Below are 26,216 nucleotides of genomic sequence, written 5' to 3' on the forward strand. Positions count from 1 at the left end.
AAGAATTTTTCTGGACTCTGGATTCTAGAATTGGTCTCTAGTTTCCCAGGAATTGGTCCGGGAATGATTTAGGGAAGAAATACTGGCCTGGTGTTCAGGAGTTAGTGGCCGCAGGTATAGGCTGAGAATTGGTAGGTCGCCTTATGAAAGACGTTTTCCTGTCTGCTTTTGCTCTCTCAGCCAGTAGGATTGGGTCTTTGCCTACTTGTGAGTGGATGGCTTGTGTTACTTCAAACGTTTGCATTGCCCTTGGCTACATCTCATCCATGGCCAGAAGCGGAGAAAGAAAATTGCTGTCTCTGTCAGATATGATAGATTGGAGTTTGCAAAGAGACGTTTCAATGTTAAGGATGCATTCTTGTCATCTGACTGAGGTGCCGCTGGGTGGTACTTAGACTATGGTCTGACTCCCTTAAGGGGAGGCTGTCTGAATTTTAGCTTCATTTTGTACTTTCCCTGACCAAAATATAGATCTTTTCATGAACGGAAAAATGAAATGAGGAGGACATGACTCCTCAAGCGTGGAGAAGATTTTTATTGTCGATGTAAGGAGGATATCGGGCAGAGGGAAGAGTCCAGGCTGAACATAGCTGCTCAACTAAACCTGGCCATGAGAAATGAGAGAGGAGGAGGGGGAGAGGAGCCACTGATCAATAGAAGTGACCAAGAGACCAAGAGACAAGCATAGAGGGATATGGCTGAGCTATATAGGGATCGGGCTGGGGGAGGGGAGACCAGAAGCAGAAACCCAGCCCCCGGGAGGGAGAGGTTTAGGGTAGAGAGTAGGATGAGAAGTGTTGGGAGGAGCCACGGGTACTGAGGGATGCTGGGAGAGCTGGGAGGAGCCACGGGTACTGAGGCATGCTGGGAGAGCTGGGAGGAGCCACAGGTACTGAGGAAGAACTGTTTTGTATCTGTTTCAATAAGCTATTAGGGGGTTGAGGATTTAGCTCAGTGGTAGAGCGCTTGCCTAGCAAGCGCAAGGCCCTGGGTTCGGTCCTCAGCTCCGAAAAAAAGAAAAAAAAATAAGCTAATAGGCACATAAGTTAGCCATTCGTCTCAGGTTCCTGAGACGTAACACTTCCGGACAGATAATAGTTTAAGCACTATAGCTGTATGTTCATAGACCAATGTGAATTATGCTGAACAAACCACATATCTCAGTATAATTCAACTAAATATCTTCACATTTGCTCATCCATAGTTTGTCAAGGATGTTAAATCTATTACACATCAATTTTTAAAACATTTTTCTCTCCTCGAGCTTTAATGCCTTATTCAGATGGTGCAGCGTGGTGGTGACGGTGATATAGGATTGTTTTACACAGTCTTTAGAGGCAACGCCCAGGCAGCCTACAATGAACTTCTAAGGGGACAGTGACAGTGTCACCGACTCTCAGGAGAAAGAACCCATATTAGTCAGCAGCGTGTCGCTACAAGAAAAAATATATATATGTAACTTATAAAGGGAAAGGGTTTACTTAATAGGTTCAAAGCCCGCATCAGCTTAGTTCTGCTAAATTTGTAGATTACCGTAGTGGGGAGACATGTAAAGTAGAGAGAGATGCATTTTGAGCAAGAAGGGTCAGGGGAGGGCGAGAAAGAAGGAGAGAGGGGGAAGAGGTGGGGGAGAAGGACACATACACAGAGAGACAGGCAGCGAGAGACAGACAGAGATAGGGTCTTAGGAGTAATAGTTTATGGATTGGATGGATTGCAGGTGAGAATTTATAGAACTGGCTTACGTGGTACCTGCTGGGTAGTCCAGCATTAGAGTCTGAGAACCTGGTAGGTGCCACATGTCTCAGTCGTTCTAATCTAATGCTAAAAGCCTGGAGCAGTGGTTCTCAACCTTTCTAATGCTGCAGCCCTTTAATACGGTTCCTCATGGTGTGTTGACGCCAACCATAAAATAATTCCGTTGCTACTTCAGAACTGTAATTTCGCTACCGTTATGAATCATAGTGTAACTATCTGATACGCAGGGCATCTGATATGCATCCCCAAAGGGGTTTCAATCCATAGCGAACCGCTATCCGAAAGGGTTTCTGGAGAGCCCTTGATCTTCAGTCCACACTCTTCTGATGGCCGCTAAGCATGCTGGGAGTCACAACAGGATAGGTACATTCACCCGCAAGAGACAGAGGCCGGAAAGCAAACGGCCCTGTGTCTTCTTCAGACCTCTCCATCCAGGCTGACAGTGGAAGGTGCTCCCTACACTGGGGGAGGGTCTTCCTCCTGGAAATGCCCTTCTGTAGAGGGTGTGCTCCTCCCTAATGAGTTCAAGATCTCTGGGTAGCACTCACTACTTAAGGGTCCAGGTCATTTTAATACCTGGGAACCAAAAGTCTGAATGTGGAATATGGGGTGTTAGACATCCCAGCCATAGCAGGACTTATATACATTTTCCTTATTTTGGTGAGTGCTTTTCATTCCTACAGTCAAAAAAAAAAAAAAAAAAAAAAAGGATCGGGAATAGTGGAATTTTAAAAACCTTCTCATTTCTATGAAACATCACTGGTTGTACAGGTGCTCAGTGCTTACTGAATGACCAAGAGCCACGGAGGCCTAGCACCCTTCCATAAGCCGGAAATAATTCCGTCCTTCCTCAAACACGACTTCCCCTATTTACAGAGTTCTTAACTAAAAGAAAACAATGTCGTGGCTCATTTGAGATATTTTAATTTTATGTGGTTATTGGTCAATGGATAATAGAAAGCAGTAGCAAATCGCGGTTCGTTTTAAAGGCACAGCAATCGTGGGAGCAGGCAGTCACCTTACAAAGGACCTCATGCAATGCATTTAAAATGTGATTCGGAAGGAGAGCATTGCTCCGTGACTCCATCCACTGAGTGCTATAATCAGATCTCTTACGTCAGCTCAGCAAAACCACACCAAAAAGCCCTCATCTATTTAAGGCGTTTTTAATACGTAGCGACTTTTTTCTTTAAATAAAAATGGAGTCTCGTCGTCATTGAAACACTTCATGTGTGCAGGAAGACGCCCTCAAGTGTGCACCGGGGCACCCAGACAAAATCTCCCTTTACTCCCCTGCCCGTCCAGGCACCAGCCACCTCAAATACTTAATGGTTTCTATTTCCTTTGCTGGTTATCATTATCACTGTAAATAAAATACTGATATCTCGGTTTCTGGGTTATTAATTTACTATCAGCTTACTTGTTGCTTCCTGCCTTCCTCCCTGCACTGCTGCCAGCTGTCTCGCCAACGTTGAGGATTGCGACAGCCCTGTGTTTTCTGTAACTGGAAGGAGCACTTTTCTTCTTTAAACGCTTTGGTTCTGAAAGTTTTAAATGGCGAACAACGTTTAATGTGGTGAGGTCGTACACATGTGGTCAACTGAGAAGCCCTGGACTCATCTGAGGGAAAATGGTCGTCAGCCTTGTACCTTTGCTAGAAATTAAGGAAGTCTTAATTTCCTTTGTTTTCGTTCACTCTTCACGAGTGAACCTGCGGCATATGTTGCAGCCTCAGTTTCTTGGATCTTTTCTCTTTTTTCTCTGGGGACTTCTCTTGTCTTTTGAGTGATCCATGTTTTCCACACATGGATCAGATAGAACAAATCACTCTTTCCTTTTCTGACATAAAGACGGTAGGTTTTTGTTGGTTTTTTCTCCTCTTGTAATTGACATTTTACAGCAGATTGAATCCAAGGTACACACACACACACACACACACACACACACACACACACACACACACACAGAGGCCAGGTTTGCTTTCAAGCTAAATATTAAGATTTGTAAAATGACGTCCTTCTTTTCACAATAGATAATAATTTTGCGTTGCAAAATAGTTGTTCTTTCACTAAAGCCATTTGTCTTACTCAGAAATAAGTTTGTGGTTACGTTAAAATAAATAAGGACTTAACCATCTCAAGTTCCTAACATGGTTAATATTGGTAGATATTAACACATATAAGCACATGCTCTCGACTCTCTGTGGCCTTCAGCAGATGTGTGTTTGTGTGTGCGCACAGAGACCAGAGGTCAATGTCAGGCGACTCTAGTTTTTGTTTTCCATTTTATAGTTTGAGACAGTCTCTCCCTGTACCTAGAGCTCACCAGTTCAGTTAGACTCAATGGCAGCAAGCTTGGGGTCTCTCTGTCAGTGCTAAAGTTACAGGTACATACCGCCATGCCTGGCTTTTAGGTGGTTGCTGGGGTTTGAACTAGGGTCCCTGCATAGTGTCCTGGTTTGGTTTTCTATTGCTATGAAAACCACCATGACCAAAATAAACTTGGGATGGAAATAGCTTACAGGGTACAGTTCATCATCAGAGGAGGCTAGGGCAGGAGTCCAAGGCAGGAACTTGAAGCCAGCCAGGGGCACTGCTTACTGGTTTGCTCAGGATGCCCTTCTTACGCAGCCTCACCTGCTTTGGGAAGGCACCTACCCCATCGTGGGATGAGCCCTTTGACCTCACAGGCATTCACAGCTTATTCGGGTCTAGGCAGCTCACAGCAGAGAGACCCTCGGATAATTCTGGCTGTGTTAAAGTTGATAGCTGAAGTTAAGCACTGTGACATACGACAAGGGCTTGATTGGTAGCCGAGGCCTCCCCCCAGTCCCTGATGTCTTCTTCAGTAATTGCTTTTTAGATCTACTTGGGGGGTGTGTACACAGGCGTCACTATGTGCATGGGGCGGTTAGAGGACAAGTTTCAGGAGTCAGTTCTCTCATTCTGTCAATCAAATTCAGGTCATCTGGCTGACCATTCAGGTGGCAGGAAGTGGGGTGAGACAGAGGAGGACACTTTTTACTTTAACTCAATGTCTGAGAATCCTCATTTACTGAACTTATTTATTCTCCAATATTTCACTGTGTTAAGTAACATGTAACCTCAAAGTTACCATCATAACCATTATTAAGATATTTTATTTACGGACTGAAGACATGGTTGAGTGGTTGGGAGCGCTGGCTGCTCTTTCAAAAGGTCTTGAGCTCAATTCCTAGCAACCACATGGGATCTGATGCCCTCTTCTGGTGTGTCTGAAGACAGCCACAGTGTACTCATACGCATAAAATAAATAAATCTTTAAAAAAATTTATTTACAGTTTTTAGTTATGGTGTATATGTTTGCAGGGCTTATATGAGAATGTATGTAGAGGTACCTGGGGAGGCCAAAAGTGGGTTCTCCTGGAGCTGGAGTTATAGGTGATTGTGAGCCAGCTGATGTGGGTGCTGACCAGTTTGATAGTATTAGCTATGTCTAATACTGTGAAACCTTATTTTTAAACTTTATTTTGATAAAGTTTAAATGATCATGTTTGTAGAACAATTTGATAGTGTACGCGCACACACACGCACACACCACCCCCAACAAAAGCCCTCAAAGCTTCAATGCACTGCTTGTCACAATTTGTCTTTATTATTGGGTTTCTCTTGTGTTTACGATTGCCCTCTCTCTCCTTCATGTGTGCGTCTGTGTCTGTGTGTATATGTATATATGTATATTCCTTGAGAATAAGAATTTTCTTTTTCTTGGAGCCGGAGAGACAAGTCAACATTCAAGAACATTTGCTGCTCTTGGGAAGGACCCACGTTTGAGTTCCAACACTCACATCAAGAAGCTCACAACTGTCTGTAACTTTCAGTTCCATGGGGTCCAATGTCCTCTACTGGTCTCCTTGGGCATCTGCACACACGTGGTACACATGTGCAGGCCTTCACACAAACACGTAAAAATAAATCTTTAGAAAGTAATTTTCTTTTTTAAAATATTCTTGGTAAATAATAAATTTACTGAGATCAGAAAATGTGACAATGATATATCCTATTTCCTAATCCACAGTTCATATGTAAATGTTACCAGTTACCCCACTAATTATTATCCCATACCCCTCCCCCACTAATTATTCCATCCCCTCCTAATTATCCTACAACCCCCCCCCACCCCCAATCCTGATGCAAGATTCAGTACAAGACTTCTGTTCCTTCAGGTCTTGATAATTTTTCCTTTTTTGAAACAAGTTTTTACTCTCTAACCCCCCACCCCCCACTGACCCCTCAGAACTCACTGTGTAACCAAAACTAACAACAGTCCTCCTGCTTTGGCCTCCCAAGTGCCAGGATTACAGGCATGAGTCCATGTCTGACTGAACTTGACGGTTTTTCAATACATCCCTCCTTGTTTTGTAGAATGTCCCACAGTTCGGGACCTGGTCCCTCAGGCTAGGTCTGTGAGTTATTCATACTGACAGGAAGCCTGTGAGGTAGGTGTGTTCTCCAGGCATTGCAGCAGGAGGTCCCACATGGTGGTGTGACCTGTTACATCCGGTGGACATCTCATGATTAACCAACCAGTCGTTAGGGCTGCTCTGAGAACCTCAGGTTAGCCCTGCTGATAGCTGGCAGTCTGTGGGTCCTGTGGAATGAGTACTTCTGTGATTGGGTGCAGATGGTGGTTTTCTGATTCCATAATTCCTTCCCCCATACCTTAGTTTGTTTTTCAGTGTAAGTAAGGGTAAAATGTAAAGGGTAGTGGCATACGCCTTTAATTCCAAGCACTTGGGAGGCAGAAGCAGGCAGATATCTGAGTTCAAGGCCAACATGGTCTAAAGAGTGAGTTTCAGGACAACCAGGGCTACACAGAGAAACCCTGTCTGATAAAACAACAAAACAAACAAACAAACAAACAAACAAACAAAGGCAGGGGGAAGGGAGCTATCTAATTCCAGCATAGCATTCTGGAGGCTGAAGAAGGAGGGTCACAAGTTCAAGGCCAGCCTGGGTTACATAATAAGACTGACCAAAAGTAAGAAGGTGGGGGGGACTTTTTCTTGTTTATTTCAAGTTATTTATTTGTTTATAGCTGTATAGATATTTCTTTCACTTTTAATTTGTAAATTTTTATTTTTATTTATATTATGTTTGAGTGTGTGTGTGTGTGTGTGTGTGCGCGCGCACGTGCGCGTGCGTGCGCATGCATGTACTCATGTACACCAAGTGTGTGCAGTGCCTGCAGAGGCCAGAAGAGGGCATCGAGCCCCCTGGAACTACAGTTTTAAGCACTGATGCTCGTCCTGTGGATGCTGAGACTTGAACCTTGGTCCTCTGCAGATGCCACAAGGCTCTTAACTGTTGAGCATCTCTCCAGCCTTCAAATTCCTTTTATCTTCGAATATGTGTTCATGTTCACGTGTGTGAGTGTGGCTCACAGAGAACAACCTCGTGTGTCTGTCATGGCCTTCTACATTGTCTGAGACAGAGTCACCACTGTGTGCCCAGGTGGGGGCCCTTGACGGTTTCAGAATTCTCTGCCTCCCATCTCACTGCGGGAGCACAGGGATTACAGAACTCTGCTGCCACCAGCTCTTCATTGGTTCTGGAGGACTCGAACTCAGATCCTCACACTTACCTAGCCCTGGATCCAAACTTTTATTCTTCTGCTGTTATTCTATTTAATTACTAGCATTTTTCATATTTGATAATCACACTGTGCCACACATGGCTTGTGGGAGTCCCTTCAATCCAGCTCCTGTGTCCCAACATCCCCTTGTCTCTCTTCACCCCAACCCCCAATTCTTTCTCTCTTGAGCATTTCCTTACTTTTTGGTGCATTGATTCTTTACTCTTTTTTTCTCTTTGAAGAACCTTAGTTCCTTAAGTTAAGAATGGTATCTAGATGGGGCTGGAGAGAGGGCTCAGAGGTTAAGAGCACTGACTGCTCTTCCAGAGGTCCTGAGTTCAATCCCCAGCAACCACATGGTGGCTCACAACCAACTGTAATGGGATCTGATGCCCTCTTTGGCATACATGCAAGCAGAATACTTTATACATAATAAAAAAATAAATATTAAAAAAAAATGGTATCTAGAAATGAAGACCTGTGTCTTTGGCATGGTCTTTGCTACTGAGATGTCTTTCTCTTCTTTTTTCTTAGTTGGAACCTGAGATGTTTGTTTGGGGGGGCGGAGAGAAAGAGGGGAGAGAATGTGTGTGAGTGTGTATGTGTGTACAATGTGGAGGTCAGAGGAATAATGTCATAGGCCACCATGTGGCATTATCTAGTGAGCCATCTTATTAGTCCTAAGATGTTCTTGTCCCACTCCAGAAAGATCAGACTTAGACTGTTCCGGTTAGATTCTTGATCCTCTCCTGCAGATGGGGTTGCATATCCACTATCAGTGGGGTTGACGGAACCCTTATCCATGTTTAGGCCGCCTGTGTTGAACATCACTTGTACAAAGCTTTCACAATGGTCATCTCAGAGAGCTGAACTTTGCACAGTCCCCATGGTGCATTTGTGAACTTCCTCTAGGTACCCCAGGTGGGTTCTGGTCCCTAAATCCTTGTCACATCACCCTGGTGCCCAGCTGACTGTTATAGCTGTGATCTAGCCATGATGCGTTCAGCTCCAGGGTAAAAGACTTAAGCACTCCAACTAGCCCACTATATTGTGGGTCAGCAGCTTCTTGGGTGTATTCTCTGATGGCCAATTAAGTAGTCAGCTCCTGGAAAACATGAGAACCTGCAAAAAAGTCCTGCAGGTTCCTATGCACAAGACATAACCCATGGAGATTCACTCTGTCTCGGTAGGAGGACTCTGGGGACATGGTAAAAGACAGGCCCTGCTTCAGTCCACCTCTGACCTTTATCTTTTCCCCCAGTTGCCTGAAGAGACAAGGTGTTAGCTCGTGGTTCAGGTGTGATCATTAAGCCTTGTCAGGTAGTGTAGTGCCAGGGAGGTGTTAATGATCCCCCCCAAACAGACAGGAACTGATCTGATGCAACTCACAGCAGGGTCTTTGCTTTTCGAGCTAGCTGGGGTGGGGGTGGGGGTCAGCTCACTGCCTATCTATTGGGACAAGACTTTATAGTAAGCAGCAAGTGGGGGGGTGGTGGTGGAGGGAGTAAGTAAGCAATTGGTTGCAATGCTACCGTGGCCTTTAACATAATTGGCTGGTGCTGAGAGTCGTATCATAAATTTAATTTCTGATTCCCTCTGCATTGGTGGTCATTAGGCAGGGAGCGGGCCTGCACCTGGGGGTGCAGATCTGTTGGGATAATAACCAGAGATGCTGATCTTGTTGGGGATTAACCTAGAGACTGGAGCTAGGCTCGGGTTTTGTTGAGGGGCAACTTGGAAACTAATGCTAGGAACCAGCATTACTTCCTCTGAGTTCAAACTTAGGCCAGGTTCTTTAAAATGAAGCCTGACTCAGTGGCTGTAGGAGCCAAAGGGCCTTGGGCCTGCGTCCTTGTAGCTTCCTCTTGTAGAACAGCGTCCTACTCAGCTCAGCTTGTTGGTGCAAGAAGGAGAGTGCTTCCATGTTTACGGTTGGGACGGTCTGTCTCACCGAGAAATACTGCTCTCTCAGAACTGGAAGCCATGGCTATCTCAGCATTGGGTACAGAGCAGAGTCACCTGGGAAGAGGGATGTCCAAGTGAAAAGTTGCCCAAATCACATAGGCCTGTGTCTGTGCCTGTAAGGCGGCATTTTCTTAATTCCTAATTGGTGCAGGAGGGCCCAGCCCACTGTGGGTGGGTGTCATCTCTAGGCAGTTGGGTCTGGGTTGTAAATGAAAGGTAGTTGAGTAAGCCAGAGAAAACAAGCCAGCAGGCAGCCTTCCTCCATGACCTTTGCTTCAGTTCCTGCCTGGCGATGTAACCTACTGTAACCTATGAGCTGAGATACACCCTTTCTTCCCTGGATGCTTTTGGTCAGGATAACCAACAGCAACAGAAAAACAAACCAGAGTGGCAGGCTCGCTCCTCACTGTGCTCGCTCTGCTCAGCCAACATCTCTCCTTCCCAGAGGACCCTGCACGAGGCCCATCGCCCTTTGCTACTTCCCTTTCCTCAGCCTGCATGTCTGTGCGAACCACTGAGTGAAATTCTGTTATTTTTGGGAATTGATGGTCTAAGCTAAGGACAACTGTGTTCTAAAGGCAGTTACCAGCAGCTGGCATCAGAGCAGCCCCTGACACTTTGAAAACAGCCCGGAACTGGCTTAGCATTGGCACTTCTCATCCTAGCCTCATTTCTTATCCTGTCCCTCCTTCTCTGGGCAAGAGGAGGAGTCACTGGGGAACTGAGAGCTGACATTGCACTCTCCCCCTGAGGGTCTGCTTCTAATACAGATGGCTGCCGTGCCCCTCATACCTGAGCTGGTAGCCACAGTGCTGGTTGATGGGTCTGAACCACACCCTCCTGAATAGTAACTCTGACAAGATGGAATGGTATTGGGTGTGTGTGTGTGTGTGTGTGTGTGTGTGTGTGTGTGTGTCTGTGTGTGTCTGTGTGTGTCTGTGTGACAGAGACAAAGGCTAAACTAGGTACTGATGCTGGTGCTTCTGTGGGGTGCCTGGGAGGCCGTGTACCACTTCCACAGGGTCTGGAAAGTCACCTGGGGGCTCTGTGACACTTACATTTTATTGTAAGGGTCTCTATTCTATTATCTCTCTCTTGCTGTTTGCCTAGCTTTGCTTTTAAGGGGTCTTTCTCTCTAAGAACACTGGAATTAAAGCTGTGGTCCAAGCCAGGCAGTTCCTGCCCACACTCGGGTGAACAAAATGAGGGGAGACTTAGTGATAGGCTTTGATCACTTTGTTAAAAAAAAAAAAAAAAGTGGAAGGATCCTGAAACACACAGTCCTGGCTCAGTCACCCAGCCATTTTATAGCTATTCTGCTTCCTTTCTCAGGGTAAAAAGTGTCCTGAGGTTTGGACCTATAATAGACATAAAGCATTCTTCAGGCTGATGTGCTAGAGTGTGAGGTCCAGAGGTTTTCCACAACCTTCAGACTGGAAATCACAGTCACACAAGCATTCACAGGGTAGACCAGATGGACGAGGTTAGGCCCAGAGCATTAGGACCTAAATTTAGGGAAGGCAAGGACACAGTTGCCTTTAAGCAAGTGTAGTATATGGTAACGTTCACATCCCACGGTCTGGGCACCCACTGGCACCCCAGCTGGAAGAGTTAGGGCAGCCATGTATTAGCTTTAGGCACCATCCGGCCTGTCTCCCAGGGCTCCATCTCCCAAGGCTATGAGGACTAAGGCAGAACACCGATTTGGAAGCAGAATATTTTTTTTTTTTCGGAGCTGGGGATCAAACCCAGGGCCTTGCATTTGCTAGGCAAGCGCTCTACCACTGAGCTAAATCCCCAACCTCGGAAGCAGACTATTAACTGTTTCCATTGCTGATGGCTATTGCTATTACTGTCTCTAATAATAATGACAGACCCATGACAGATCCTGACAGGAGGCTGACACAAGCAGAGACAGGAAGTAGGGCTGTGGTCCTCCATCTTCAGAATTACTGGGATCCTAGTAAACAATCTTGGGTTCACCAGCCTGTCCCTTGGTACTGCAGTTCAAGGACAATCTCAGGTGGCAGAGTCCTTGCTCTGAGCTCCGTCGGTCGTTGACTTTGAGGAGCTTCTGCGTTTGTGGCTTGTGAAAGAAGAATTAGTAATGAATAAACAGACGTCAGCAGAGCTGAGAACCGGCAGTCAGGGCTGACCAGAGTCTCACAGGGCCTTCTGCGTCGCCAGTCTAATTGACTCCCTAGTTATTTCTTGAGGCCTTCTCCTTCCTCCCCCACCCCTCCCTCCTTCTCCCTCCCTCTCTCACTCCCTTCCTCCCTTCTTCCTTTTCCCTTCTCTCCTCCAGCTTTCAAAATTAAATTGTATTATGTTTGTGTATGTGTGAAAGACAGATGGACAGACTGAGACAGAGAGACAGAGACTGAGACAGAGAGAGAACATGCCATGCTACACATGAAGGTCAAAAGACAACTTTCAGGAAACAAGTTTCTCCTTTCATTGTGGATCCAGGTACCAAACCCAGGCCATCAGGTTTGTGCAGCAAACACTGTTAACTGCTGGCCCCAAACTTAAAAAATTTTAATTAATAATAAAACATGTTCATGTACAACAATGCCAAGCAACCAGAGCTTCCAGGGACTAAGCCACTACCTAAAGACTATACATGGACTGACCCTGGACTCTGACCTCATAGGTAGCAATGAATATCCTAGTAAGAGCACCAGTGAAAGGGGAAGCCCTGGGTCCTGTTAAGACTGAACCCCCAGTGAACTAGACTTTTGGGGGGAGGGCGGCAATGGGGGGAGGGTGGGGAGGGGAATACCCATAAGGAAGGGGAGAAGGGGATGTTTGCCCAGAAACCGGGAAAGGGAATAACACTTGAAATGTATATAAGAAATACTCAAGTTAATAAAAAAAAACAAAAAAACAAAAAAAAACATGTTCATATATATGAGGTATAGTGCAATACTGTTTAAATACACAATGGATGATTATATGGGGTGATTAGCACATTCATGTCAAACACCAATTATTTTTTTTTTATTTTTGTGCTGGAAACCTTTAAGCTCCTCTCTCTGAGCATGTGTAACAAATCTTTGCAGACAATAGTCACCCCGGTGCTTTGAAACACTCCAGCTAGTTCCTCCTCCCTGACCTATGTCCTGACCTCCCAATATCCAAACTCTCTTTCCCCATCCCTCCCCTGCCCTCCCTCCATCCTTCCCTGCCCTTCCTCCCCTCTCTCCTCCCCATCCTTCCTCCCCTCTCCTCCCCTGCCCTTTCCCCTCAGCCCTCCCCTGGCTATTTCTGCCTCTAGTGAGCAGGACTCACTTAGGTCCTTGCTTGGTCTGTTCGTGAGGGGTAGGGAGAAGGAACAACCTTTGGGCTCTTTTGTTTTAAGCAGTGTATTCTCGCTTTGTCTGAGGTCACTGGTGTGTCTGCTCTCAGTCATCACGGAACCAGGCCCTATGACTCAGGGTCTTAGATTTTTCTCCTGTTTCTTGCTTTTTTTCCTGCTTTCTCTGTGCATTTATAAATAATAAAACTAGAGTTTTGGGGGGCAAAAGTTCAGGTTCCAGCAACGTGAGTCTTAGTCACCCATTCCTGAGGTACAGGTTAAAGAGACAGCGATGAGAAGCAGAAGTGAATTGATCTGTTGGCTACACTTGAGAGACAAGGATCTCGGTGTCTAATGACCCCAAGGCCATCTTTGAGAACTTTTAGGTTTAAACAGAGAAAGACTCGGGGGCAGAGAGAGCACAAAGTGAGAGCATGATTGAGCAGAGTGTGTCCTGGTTCTGCAGGATGATCTAAAAAAGTCCTCATTGCTGGTACTGGCTGAGGGGAGCTGTCTGGTTCTAAGGCGATCACTTAAACTCCAGGGTGTATGCTCAGTACTACAGATAATTCCCTTCATCTGGTACCCAGAGAAGAGATACTGTTGCTGGAATTCAAGGTAGCTAGGCATTTGGGATAATTAGTTACTTCTGTGCCTTCAATCTTGGAAGAGCATGGGTGGACACACTCCTTGAGTGATTAACACACCTATGAGGGGAGCAGTAAGGAAGCCAGACTCAGGTGAAGGTAGAAACGCCAGGCTCTCTCACCTTCTGGGCCCAGGTGAGGACTCAACACAGTTGATCAAAAGCAGCTTCCAAAGCCTGCTCCGGCCACATGTGCTCGCCTGCTTGCAGACACTATACTGGACTCAGTTAAGACCTTCCTCTCTCCTGTTCTGCTGAGGACCCTTAATCATTGCCACATGGTTTCAGGGTATCAGGGACTCTGCTGATGCCCAAATTTAGATTAATTTATTCAGCCTGTGCAAAAGCAATTCCCAGTATGAGTGGCTACTGACTTTGTTGCGTTGTTCAAATATACCACAAGCCCTTAGTCATTTTAGCAAAGGCTTGCCTTAGGTTTCTGTCGCTGTGATAAAACACTATGACTGAAAGAATTTGGGGGAGGAGACAGTTTATTTCCTCTCAGGGCTCCACATTACAGTCTGTCTTAGTTAGGGTTTTACTGCTGTGAACAGACACCATGACCAAGGCAACTCTTATGGAGGACAACATGTAATTAGGGCTGGCTTACAGGTTCAGAGGTTCAGTCCATTATCATCATGGTGGGAAAGCACAACAGTACGCAGGCAGACGTGGTGCTGGAGAAGGAGGTGAGAGTTCTTCATCTTCATCTGAGGGCAGCAGAAGGGAATAAATGGATGTCACACTGGGCGGAGCTTAAGCATAGGAGGCCTCCAAACCCACCCCACAGGGACACACTTCCTCCAACAAGGCCACACCCACCCCAACAAGGCCACACCTCCTAATAGTGCCACTCCCTATGGGCCAAAGCATTCAAACACTCAAGAAAACTCCCACATGCTTGCCTATAAGTTGATCTGATGGGGGGAGGGATGGGATTTTCTCAGTGGAGGTTCCCTCTTCCCAAATGCCTCTTGCTCATGCCAGGTTGACATAGAAACTAGCTAGCATGGAGTTCAGAAATGCTATTGCTTATTCTTAAATTAGAAAAAGGAGGAGAAAACCCACTGAACCAACGGTCTATCTTTGATTCTGAGATAAGGCATACTTTAAGACCCTGGGACCTTGGAAAGAAAGGAGGTGTAGGAGGCACCATGGCAGGGTTCAGGCCGAGAAACAAACGACTTGGGTCTTTTAAACAGAAGAATCTTGGGATAGAGGTGTGGGAAAGGTCGAAGAAACGAGAAGTGTCCAGTCATCAGAAGGAGCGAATGCCAGGAGCTGCCCTCCTCTGGGAGACTGAAGGGAGTGCGCATGGCTGGGAGCCAGTGATACAGCCTGGCTGGCGTGGGGGTGGGGTGGGGAGTGGGGTGGAGTGGGGGGTGGTGTTCGGGGTGAGGCTGGGGCTGGAGATGGCAACCTACCAAGGCAAAACCTGCTATTGCCTCTATCGCTCTCCCTCCCGGTCACATGATCTCACCTGCAAAGGGGCTGTGTTCGGTGAACAGTTAGCTACATATGGATGCAACAAGCGCTACTACTAAGAGAAAATAGGGATCCCTTTATAGAGTCATTCCTCCACTCCAGGGGTGTGTGTGTGTGTGTGTGTGTGTGTGTGTGTGTGTGTGTGTGTGTGTGTGTGTGTGTGTAGGGGGAGCACCAGAGACAGAGTCTCTCACCGAACTGAAATTGTTCTTGCTTTGCTAGCTAGCCAGTGAGTTCCTGGCACCTCCCTGTCTGTGGCCCACAAAACTGGGGTTTCCGGTGTGCAACCACATACAGCTTTCCCCTTTCCCCGAGTCCTGGGGATTTGACCTCAGGTCCTCGTGATCGCAAAGCTAATACTCTTACCAGCTGAACCATCTTCCCAGTCCCAGGGGAGAGGTTCTTGTCTTTGTTTTTTTTGGTTTGTTTTCTGTTTGTTGTTGTTTTGTTTCTAAGTTCAGTCTCCTCTTTTTTCGGCTCCTCGTCCGTCTCCTCCCTCTTTCTATTGGCTGCTCATCTGATGTCATGATGTTCTTCGCAGGGCGTCCTGGCCCGGTCCCAGCCCTGGTGGAAGATCCAACTGTTCATGTGGGAGCCAGTGCTGTTTGGGACCTGGGATGGTGTGTTCACATCCTGCATGATCAACATTTTCGGGGTTGTCCTTTTCTTGAGGACCGGCTGGCTGGTGGTGAGTGACCCTGGAGCTTCTGGTGGCTTCTTGGATTCTACAGTTCAGGGATTAGATTCCTGAAGCACAGATTCTAAAACAATGCAGGAATCACAGGGCAGACTTGGGATTGCTCTTAGAGTGGGAATACATTCGGGGAGCCTGGGCTGACTCTATAAAGGGATCCCTATTTTCTCTTAGAGATTCCCAGTGAGAGCCTCGGGATGCATCTGACTCTATGGGGTCAGGGCTTATTGTGGGTGGGACTAGAGTTAGGGCAAGGATCAGGCAGATGGTGATTTCTACTCTAGTCTGTGACCCTTCTGGATTTCCCGGTGTGTCATCTCACTTTGTACCCCTCTGAAGCACCAAGTCCCCATGTTGCTCTCTCCCACACTGCTCCTGGCCTTGCTCACAGGGCTGCATGGTTAGAGATACAAGCTCCTGCCTCTCTGGATTCACTGCTCTTGTACTAGATCCTGATGGTTAGCTCGTCTTTAGCACAGGGAGCAACGGGTCTCTCTTTTACTCCTCAGGCGGAAGCACCCTAGTTAGAGCAAGGCTCCTACTGCGCTTTCTCACACAGCCAGCTTCAATAGATCGAACAGGCTGAGCGGAATGGCAAGACCACCCAGTGAAGAATTAAACACTAGCAAATGCCTACTGTGTGCAGACGCTGATGCTGTCCATGGGGTTGTTAAACACCAGCCCTTGTTCCTCTACAATGAGATCTCTCACGGTGAGAGATCTCAGGAGTGGAGTCCTGCAGTTGCTTGCATGAGGTGTTGCAAGAGGCTTGAAGGCTGGATTGGGTTGAATAGACGAAGGGAGAGAGCCATTGGGGAGGGGAGGCATATTGTCCATGAGTAGCCAATGCTGTAGGAGACAAGAGACATGCACATCGGATGCATCATCGGGTAAGACTTGAGTGAAGTTGAGACACTAGCAGGTGTTTCTGCTGCAATCTAAATGCAGAATGTCCCCCTTGGAAGCCTCAGGTTTTGATATTTTTGTGAAGTTATTGATGTCAGTCCTGGATCTCTGGACTGTGCTGCATTCAGGAATCGTAGAAGGAAAAAAGAGAGCTCTATGTTAATTCTTTATTTATTTGATGTTTAAGAATGGTTATCTAGCCAGTGTCCGTGACACACATCTTTGATCCCAGCACTTGGGAGGCTGGACCTCTGATTTCAAGGCCAGCCTGGACTACAGAGTGAGTTCCAGGACAGCCAGGGCTACACAGTAAAACTCTGTCTTGAAAAACAAAGAAAGAAAATCTAAAATTAGTTCCCTCCCCCAAATGAAGGCGTGATTGTTGTGTGACCGACTGTGCCAACACTAACAATTTACAGCAGGGCATGCATGTTCTGAGGCCCATGTGCTCAAGGTCCCAGTGAGGCCACAGTTGTGGGTTAGGCCTCTTGGCACACGTGAAGGATCCCCTGGCTCACTTAAATACCACTTGGCAGTCCTTGGCCACATCACGTGGTTCCCTGTGGGACTGTCTCTTTCTGAGGCTGCAGACTTTCACTAAGACCACAGATAGAGTAAGAGAGAGCTCCTCTCCTCGGCGGCTACCACCTCTTCAATATCCTAGTCTCAGAGATGATGTCCCAGCACTTCTGTGGTACATTAAAAGCAGGTCGGTACATGATAAAACACAGTCTAAATGGAAACTCTCTGCACGTTTAGTCAAAAACTGTTACGTAAATACCAACTAATGTGATCATTTGGACCGACAAATTTTTTTTTTTTTTCCTTTTCTTTTTTTCGGAGCTGGGGACCAAACCCAGGGCCTTGCGTTTGCTTGGCAAGCGCTCTACCACTGAGCTAAATCCCCAACCCCGACAAATTTTTTTTTACCTAGTGAGTTACTTCACAGAGACCACACAAGGAGCAAGGCTAGCATTGAGCGCCATCTTGGGCTTGTCTGTCCTTTTGCCCTAAAATAACCTCTGGCTTTTATCTCTGCCATTGGAATCACCTGAATATTTGAGCATGAAAAGAAAAAAGACAAATATGAAATGCCAGGAACGAGACGGAACATCCAGGGAGTCCTATGAAATGAAAACCGACACAACCATTTCTTGAGTAGGCAATATTAACTCTAAAAGAACTTGGAGTCGTAGTTTATTCACTGTTAAAGGAGTGGTTTTTTTTCCCTTCTGAAGATCCAAGGCTGCTCTTGGAATGGGATATTTATATTCATATGCAGGCAGCCTTCAAGTATGAACAAAAGAATATGTTCTGTAGGATTTCATCGGAAGTGTAATATTAGCAGAGTCCGTAGTTAGAACACTCAGACGTCATGCTCAAGGGCACGCATCCTGGGGACACCAGCATCCTGGGGGCTAGGGCTGTGCCATGGGTGGAGTGATGGGAGCTTCATGGGCACTTTGGTTATTCTTGAAGCCTTCTCTACCCTTGGTCTCACCACTACCACCTAGCAGGTCACTATGCCCAGGAGTTCAGCAGCGTCCTGTGTCATCTGTCAGCAGCTTTGCACATGTCCCCTCGTGGCCACATGGCTGTTGGCATTCCCTTTCCACAGGGAGCTCACAGTGGTCTTTATGAACCGGTCTAGGCTTTGAGCAGATTCAGAGGCACCGTCTTTTCTTCTATTTTTTTTTTTAAATTTTTTACACACTCGATATTTTATTCCCCTCCTGGCCCACCCTCCTACTGTTCCACATCCCATACCTCTTCCCCCTCACCCCCATCTCCACTAGGGTGTCCCCACCCCATCAGACCTCTAAACTCCCTGGGGCCTCCATTCTCTTGAGGGTTAGGAGCATCTTCTCTGACTGAACCCAGACCCAAGAGTCCTCTGCTGTATGTGTGTTGGAGGCCTCACCTCAGCTGGTGGATGCTGCCTGGTTGCTGATCCGTCATTGCTTGAGAGGTCTCAGGGGTCCAAGTTCATTGAGACTGTTGGTCCTCTTACAGGGTTGCCCTCCTCCTCAGCTCCCTCCAGCTTTTCCCTAATTCAACCACAGGGGTCAGCAGCTTCTGTCCATTGGCTAGCATCTGACTCTTTCGGCTGCTTGTTGAGTCTTTCGGAGGACAGCCACGATAGGTCCCTTTTTGTGAGAGCACCATAGCCTCAGTAATGGTGTCAGGTCTTGGGGCCTCCCTTGAGCTGGATCCCCTTTGGGCCTGTCGCTGGACCTTCCTTTCCTCAGGCTCTTCTCCATTTCTATCCCTGCAGTTCTTTCAGATAGGAAGAATTATGGGTCAGAATTTTGACTGTGGGATAGCAACCCCATCCCTCACTTGATGCCATCTTTCTGCTGAGGTGGGCTCTACAAGTTCCCTCTCCCCACTGTAGGGCCTTTCATCTAAGGTCCCTCCGCCTGAGTCCTGAGAGTTTCTCACCTCCCAGGTCTCTGGTACACTCTGGAGGGTCCTCCTGACCTCCCTCCCGAGGTCTCCTGTTTTCATCCCTTCTGTTGGCCCTCAGGGCTTCAGTCCCCCCCCATACCAGATCTCCCCCCCCAACCCACACCCCCATCCCCTTTTCCTCCCCAGTCCGTCCCTCCCTGGGAGGCACAGTCTTTATGAGCTGTGTAATAAGTAATAATAATAGTGTAACATTTATCACAAAACAGCATGTAACAAGTAAGGCTTATTAAGCCCTGTGTGACAGGTGGCGTTCGAAGTGCCGTGAATGTGTTTAATTCTCTAAAATTTAGTATTTCCTGGCAGCTGTGAGACACGTATCACCTGTTTTATAGATGAGGAGACAGGCCAGGGCTGGGAAGTAGCGGAAGGCATAGCTGAGGAGATGCTCCGTGTCTGCTCACGCTGCACACAGTTGGCATGCAGAGCCCTCTGCAGACAGATGTCCCCTAAGGGACCCTACCCTTGCTCCAGTCTCCACACCAGGTCTCATGTGCAGAGGCCTTTCTTTTTTGTCACAGATTTGTGTGGCTGGCGGTGGCTAACACGGCACTGTCACATCTGTTTGCTATGCCTTGCCTTGGCCCTGCACCTCCTATGGCTTTGGTTTTTGTTTTTGTTTGTTTGTTTGGCTTGGTTTGGTTTTGGTTTTCTTTGCTGGTTTTGCATTCTAGACTTGGACCCAGGCTTTGTGCTGGACAAGTGATTTATGGGTGAGCTACGTCTTCAGTCTTACGTTTCATTCCTGTTCGGTTTTATTCCCTCGAGGCGCTCAACATAGTTAACAAAGATACCTGTACTACTTTAAGATTAAAAACCTGTGGGAGAGGGAGTCCTTGAAGGGCCTATGCTGCCTGGGCACCTCTGGCTGGCCAGGTCTCACTTGCAGGTCACTCCAATGTCATCTGAACAGTGTGTCTCTGGGCTGACTCTCCCAGTGGCCTCAGAGGGGACAGGGGATAGAGGGCCTTTCTTCTGGGCCTACTATGTGGCAGTGTTGTAGCAGAAGAGGGAGTCTGCAGGGAAGAGAAAAACCAGAACTGGCCCATTTGAGATCTACAGCCAATAAAAGAGCAAAAGTGCAAATATCCTCGTGGGTGTGAATAAAAAGCTGTGGAGATTAGTAAGAGCAGGGTAGCAAAACGCTGGGGCTGGGGGCAGAGAGAACACGACTTTCCTGGGCTCTGGCTCCCCATCGCAGACCAGCAATGCAGCCCAAGCACCCCTCACTTGCAGAGAACCCTCTGCCCTCTCATTGCTCTCTCTCTCCCACACCTAGCACATCTCTGGGGGTCTCCCCTTCAGGAATCTCCATTGCCCATGCTCTTAAAAAGCATGCAATGAGAGAGTATTACAAATGGCTTAACACTGTGCCCTTTGCCCTTCTTTCTCTTTTCACGTCGAGATGTGTGTACATGTCAACCAACACAGATGTCTGGGAATGTGGACTTATTTGATCGGCAAGTATTAGGTGAGGACTACTAAGTTCATGGAGATGCTAAGCCCAGTGAGCACGAAGCGGGCATGAGAAAAAGTGTCCCGCTCTCACGGCTCACGCTCAGAGATTGGGGTTGACCTGGGAAGAGACTCCGTAAATAGAGACTTAGCAAGTACTGGGATAAATAAGCACATGGTTGTGAGGTCTGCAGGGCTCAGAGGAAGGGCACCAGTGCCAACCACCAGAGGGACAGATCCTGAAGACCGAGTGTTCAAGGCTGCCTTGGAGTTAACCTGGCAAGCCAGTAGAATAAGTTGAAAGGACTGTCTAGGCAGGGGACCATGTGGGTAAGAGGACTGCAGAGACAGACAGACAGACAGACAGACAGACAGACAGACAGAGAGAGAGACACACACAGAGAGAGAGAGAGAGAATATCCTTTTGTGGTAGGTCAAGGTTACCTGCATGGTAGATTTGCAAGCTCCTGGTGAATCTCTCTTTTTTAATTTTACTTTCGTGTGTAGGAGTGTTTACCTACATATATGGATACCACACGTGTGCCTGGTGCCTGAGGGGTCAGGAGAGGGCATCAAATTCCCCGGATCCCCTGGAACTGGAATTAGAGGTGGTTGTGAGCCACCACGTGGGTGCTGGGAACCGTACCCTGATCTCCTGCAAGAGCAGCAAGTGCTTGTAACGGCTGAGCCAGCTCTTCTCTCGGCCCTGCTGGGGACTCTCTTGAGTTGCCTTTGCTCTATCGACATGTGGTATGAAGTCGTAAGAGTTTGAAGAGTGGACTTTACACCTGAAGCATCCTGTGGGCCTTAGCTCTCCTGGTACTGTACGCTTCTTTTCCCATCATCCCTCATGGTGCCCCTCTGCTCCTGTGGGTGGAGCTCAGGGCTTCCATCGGAACAGCTAGGTTTTCCTAACTCTGATGCCCCTCCCCTTTTGCTGCAGGGAAACACGGGTGTGCTCCTGGGCTTGCTCCTCGTGTCCTTCGTCATCCTCGTGGCCCTCGTCACCGTGCTGTCTGGCATTGGCGTCGCAGAGCATGGCTGGATGGGCAGTGGCGGCGTCTACTCCATGATCTCCTCGGTGCTTGGTGGACAGATGGGAGGCACTGTAGGGCTGCTGTATGTATTTGGACAGGTAAGACTGTAGCATGAACCGACTTCTTACCTGTTCATTTCACGTTGTCTCTTTTTCCTTTCTCATTTGACCTGGGGGTCGCAAGGGTGAAAACAAGGGCCCCACTTGACAAAGGACCACACTGGGCTCTGAGGGGGAGCTCACACCACCAATCCTGAACTCCAGAGCTCCTGTATCTTCCCACCTCTGCCTCATGACTTCCCAAGGTGCGCAGGGCCAGGGTCTGACAACTTTTCTTGGAGGTGAGGCTCTGGCAGGTCTGATGGCTTGAGTGGCCTTAAGCAGGCAACAGGCTCCTGGGTGGATACCTAGACTGGGGCACAATCCAATGAGAAGGCCACACTGTGGTGGACAAAGCCAGGAAGAAAACCAGCAGGCGAGGAGTAATTCCAAGGCTCATCTTAAGTTTATTTAGCTGAAACCCAGGGATGGGATTTGATGCTGGGAAGACAACACAGGAGTATTAAGAAGTAGCTTTTGTAAGCGTGGCTTGGACCAAAAAGGGTTTTATGGAAAAACAAAGGACAGTGGGTGGTTGAAAAATAATTAAAAAGAATAAAAAAGGGCTTTGTTGCTTTTCATTTAGGCAGGCAGCAGAGGCACAGTATTGGCATAAATACATCATATTCCCTAACAGCACAACGCTTAGGGCATGAGTGTGTGAGGAATGTGTATGTATGAGTGTGTGTGTGTTTGTGTGCATTGTGGGTATGTGTGAGTATGTGAGTGTGGGGGTGTGTGCATGAGTGTGTGAGCGTGTGTCTATGAGTGGGTGGTGAATGTATGAGTGTGTGTATGTGAGTGTGCAGTGTGTGTGCTTGTGTGAGGATTTGTATGAGTGTGTGAGGGTGGGTGAGTGTGTGTGCTTGTGTGAGGGTGTAGGAGTGTAGGAGTGTGAGTGCATGAGTGTGTGCATGTGTGAGGGTGTGCATGAGTATGAATGTGGGTATGTGTGTATATGAGTGTGTGTACTTGTGTAAGGATGTGCATGAGTGTGTGAGTGTGTGTGCATGAGTGTATGAGTGTGAGAGTGTGTGTGTATGTCTGTGTGTGAGAGTGTGTGAGAGTGTGTGTGTATGTCTGTGTGTGAGAGTGTGTGAGAGTGTGTGTGAGTATGGGTGTGTATGCATATGATGTGTGCTTGTGTGAGGGTGTGCATGAATGTGTGAATGTGTGTGCATGAGTGTATGTGTGTGTGTGTATGAGAAAGAGTGTGTGTGTGTGTGTGTGTGTGTGTGTGTGTGTGTGTGTCTGTGTGTCTGTGTAGGACAGGTTCATAGGAGGCATCTCACTACTTGCTTGGAAAAGGCAGTCGATTTGATTTTGTTTTGTTTTGTTTTTGAGACAGAGTTTGTCTATAGCCCTGGCTGCCCTCAAACTCACTTTGCAGACCTGGCCTTGAACACAGAGATCCTCCCACCTCTGCCTTCCAAATGCTGGGACTGGTAGTGCCACCACTACTTGGCAAGGCAGTTATTTTTACTGGAGAAAAATTTGGAAGTATGGTATATGTTGAGCATCTATAATTAAAAACCTCAAAAATCCATAATGCTCCAAAAATCCAAAACTTTTGAGCATTGTATTGAACGTGACTCACAATTTTCAGATTTTGCATGTGGATGTGGTGGCCCATGCTTATAATCCTAGCATTTGGGAGATTAAAGCAGGAAGGTTGTGACCACTAGGTCAGCCTGGCAAAATAATAGTAAGACCCTGTCTCTAAAAAAGAAAAACCACACCAAACAAAACACAAAACAACAGAAAACCCCTGCCAAACCCAATCCTACCCAACCCAACCAAACCAAACCGACCTAACCCAACCCAACCAAACCTTATCCAACTCCCAACCCAACCCTACCCAACCCAGCCCAGCCCAAACCAATTAACCCAACCCAAACAAACTAAACCAAACCAATCCAACTCAACCCAACCCAATCTAGCTCAACCCAACCCAATCAAACCCCATCCAGCTCAATCCAACCAACCCAGACCAACTCAACCCAACCCAATCCAACACAACCCAGCCCAGCCCAAACCAATTAACTCAACCCAACCAAACCCATTCCAGCCCAGCCTAACACAACCCATCCTAGCCAAACCAATCCAGCTCAATCCAACCAACCCAGCCCAACCCAACCCAGCCTAACCCAGCCCAACCAAACCCAATCCGACCCAATCCAGCCAACCCAGCCCAACTCAACCCAACCCAACCCAACCAACCTAACCCAGCCCAACCAAACCCAACCAACCCAGCCCAACTCAACCAAGCCTTATCCAGCCCAACCCAAACCCCAGCCAAACCAAACCAAACCAAATCCAACCAAAGTGAAGCAAACCAAAACTCTCACACTATAGGAAAAAACAAAAACAAAAACAAACACCCACCAACAACAAACCCCACCAACTTTCAGATTTTGGAGCCTTTTTGAAGCTGGATTTTCACACGAGGGAAAACAATGCAAATTTTACAAGATCCAAAAGAGATTGCTACATGCATTGCCCCTGTGACAGCCATTAGCAGTGATCACCAGCCCGCTTCGTCACCCTATCTATTGTAGAGAGATGCTTTCCGCTCTGTTCTGTGGCCACAGTGGCCACAGGCTGGTTATGTAGACAACTTCACTTTCCATACTCTCTAGGCAGACAGATGAGGACAAGGGCTGAATACCCCAAGTGAGGAGAGGTTGCTTTGTCTCTCAGCTATCATTAGCTAGGCTGGCTGGAAGGAAGGAAGAGTCTTCACAAAGTTTGCCCAGCATAGGTGGCCATGGCTGAGAAGTTCAGGGCCTGGACCTCTGTCAGCAGTCCCTGTAGCCAGTGCTGGTAGGTCCTTGGCTCTCTGAGCTCCTTTGGGTGGAGGCTCTTGCCTTTTGTTCTTACACTGGTTTCTGGGTTCCATCTGTTCCAACTTTGCTGAGAGGAAGCTGCCACACACTTCTCAGGGATGCTGGCCTGTAGCTTCCGTGAGATGCCTTTGTCTGGTTTTGGTGTGGCGTTAAGACTGCTGTAAGGACTTACTTGGTAGGGATGGGTGTTTCCCTCTCCTCTAGTCTTTGGAAATGTGTATAAAGGGTTAGTGTTAACTCTATAAATGCTAAGTAGAACATATCATGACCACTGTCTTGTCCTAGGTTTCTTGGTTGCATTTGTTTAAATTTTCTGATTATTAGCATACTCTCTCCCAACACAGGAGTGTCCTGATTTTGTGTAATGTTGGTTGGTTGTGTCTTTCTCCATGATTATCCAAGTTATCCCGTCTCTGTGGAGTATGGATGTATTAACTGATCCCCTGTACTCCTCCTTATTTCTGAGTCCGGCAGTAGTAACACTTCTTTCATTTCTTACTTAATTCATTTGAATTCACCTCTCTTCTTGATGAATCAAGATAGATTTATCCACAACTTTCATTTAATCTTCATAGTGAAATATTGTTAGGTTTTCTTCACTCATAAATACAGAATTTGTTTTTTATTTTTTTGTTCACTGGTGTTTTGCCTGTGTGTGTGTCTTTTTCAGATGTCAGAAGCCCTGGAACTGGAATTAAAGTCTGGTTTGGGTGTTGGGACTTCTAGAAGAACAGCCAGCGCTCTTAGCTTTTGAGCCATCCCTCCAGCCCCATATGATTTTCACAGTGATGTTCTCCTGTGAAATTTGTTTTTATCAGTTCTCCCCCTCCCCCATCTCCCTTCCTGTGGCCTTCCACCTCCTTAGTTTTCTTTCTCAGTTTATGTCACATATCAAACACCCGATATTGTTTTAGAGGTAGGGTCTCACTGCGTAGCCCTGGCTGACTTAGAACTCACTGTGTAGACCATGCTGGTCTTGAACTTACAGAGATGTGTTTGCCTCCATCTCCTGAGTTCTGGGATTAAAGGCGTGGGCCATCATACCTGTGTGTTTTTTATGTTTAACTATGTGCATGTGCATGTGTTGGTGAGGGATTGAGCACATGAGAGCAGGGCCCATGGAGGTCAGTAGAGGATGCTGGATTCTTAGAGCTGGAGTTAATAAATTGTTGGAGTCCTCTGTAATGTGGAACACATACTATTAACCACTGAACTATCTTCAGCCCCTATATTTTAAACCACTATTGTTAGTTCTTTGAGAATTTCATTCATTGTGTTTTGATTATATTCAAACACACCCCAACTCTTCCCAGAGTCATCCCTGTTTCCTTACCCACTTAACCTCATGTCATTTTTTTTTCCTCTGTAGCTTAGGTTCACCTTGAACTCATGGTGAGCCTCCTGCCTCAACGTCTCATGTGCTAGAATTACAGGCCTAAAATCGAATGCCTGATTAGAATCATGACTTTAAAGTCTTGCCGTGTAGGCTGGAGAGATGGCTCAGCAGTCAAGAAAGAACATCAACTGCTTTCCCAAAAGACCTGATTTGATTCCCAGCACCCACATCCTGCTCAGGGGATCTGATTCCTTCCCTCTTTTGGCCTGCCATGGGCACCAATTACCTAGGTGGTACACAGACATACATGCAAGCAAAGTACCCATCCACATAAAATAAAAATTAATAAAATTAATTTAAAAACCCACATGAAACAACAGAAACTTAAAAAAAAACCCTTGCTATGTCCTATACACACCTCCTACATATACTCATGCCTTTATGCAAACCTCTCTGCCTCAGGTCTGAGGCCTGCTTAGGCCTGCCTTACCCTATGGGACCAGACCATGGCCAGAGGCCAGCTAGAAATCCTTCTATGTCCCCGTTCACTCACCCGTGTCCCTCTGAGGGGCCTCTTTGGGCTCCTTACTTGGATGTGGAAGTGTTGACTGTG

The 26,216-nt window shown here is 47.0% G+C and overlaps 1 protein-coding gene across 2 annotated transcripts in view; it reads left to right on the forward strand.

Moving 5' to 3' along the window:
• The first annotated feature begins 15,308 nt into the window (after positions 1-15,308).
• Slc12a8 (solute carrier family 12 member 8) overlaps positions 15,309-26,216 on the forward strand; it is a 126,162-nt gene continuing 115,254 nt past the window's right edge. For both annotated transcript variants that reach the window (XM_032900144.1, XM_032900145.1), the window contains exons 1-2: positions 15,309-15,453; positions 21,230-21,421. In XM_032900144.1, the coding sequence (XP_032756035.1) occupies positions 15,352-15,453; positions 21,230-21,421 (294 nt within the window). In that variant the 5' untranslated portion in view covers positions 15,309-15,351. The remainder of the gene's footprint in view (positions 15,454-21,229; positions 21,422-26,216) is intronic.

The sequence above is a fragment of the Rattus rattus genome, chromosome 4 (genome assembly GCF_011064425.1).
Source record: "Rattus rattus isolate New Zealand chromosome 4, Rrattus_CSIRO_v1, whole genome shotgun sequence".
Classification (NCBI taxonomy): domain Eukaryota; kingdom Metazoa; phylum Chordata; class Mammalia; order Rodentia; family Muridae; genus Rattus; species Rattus rattus.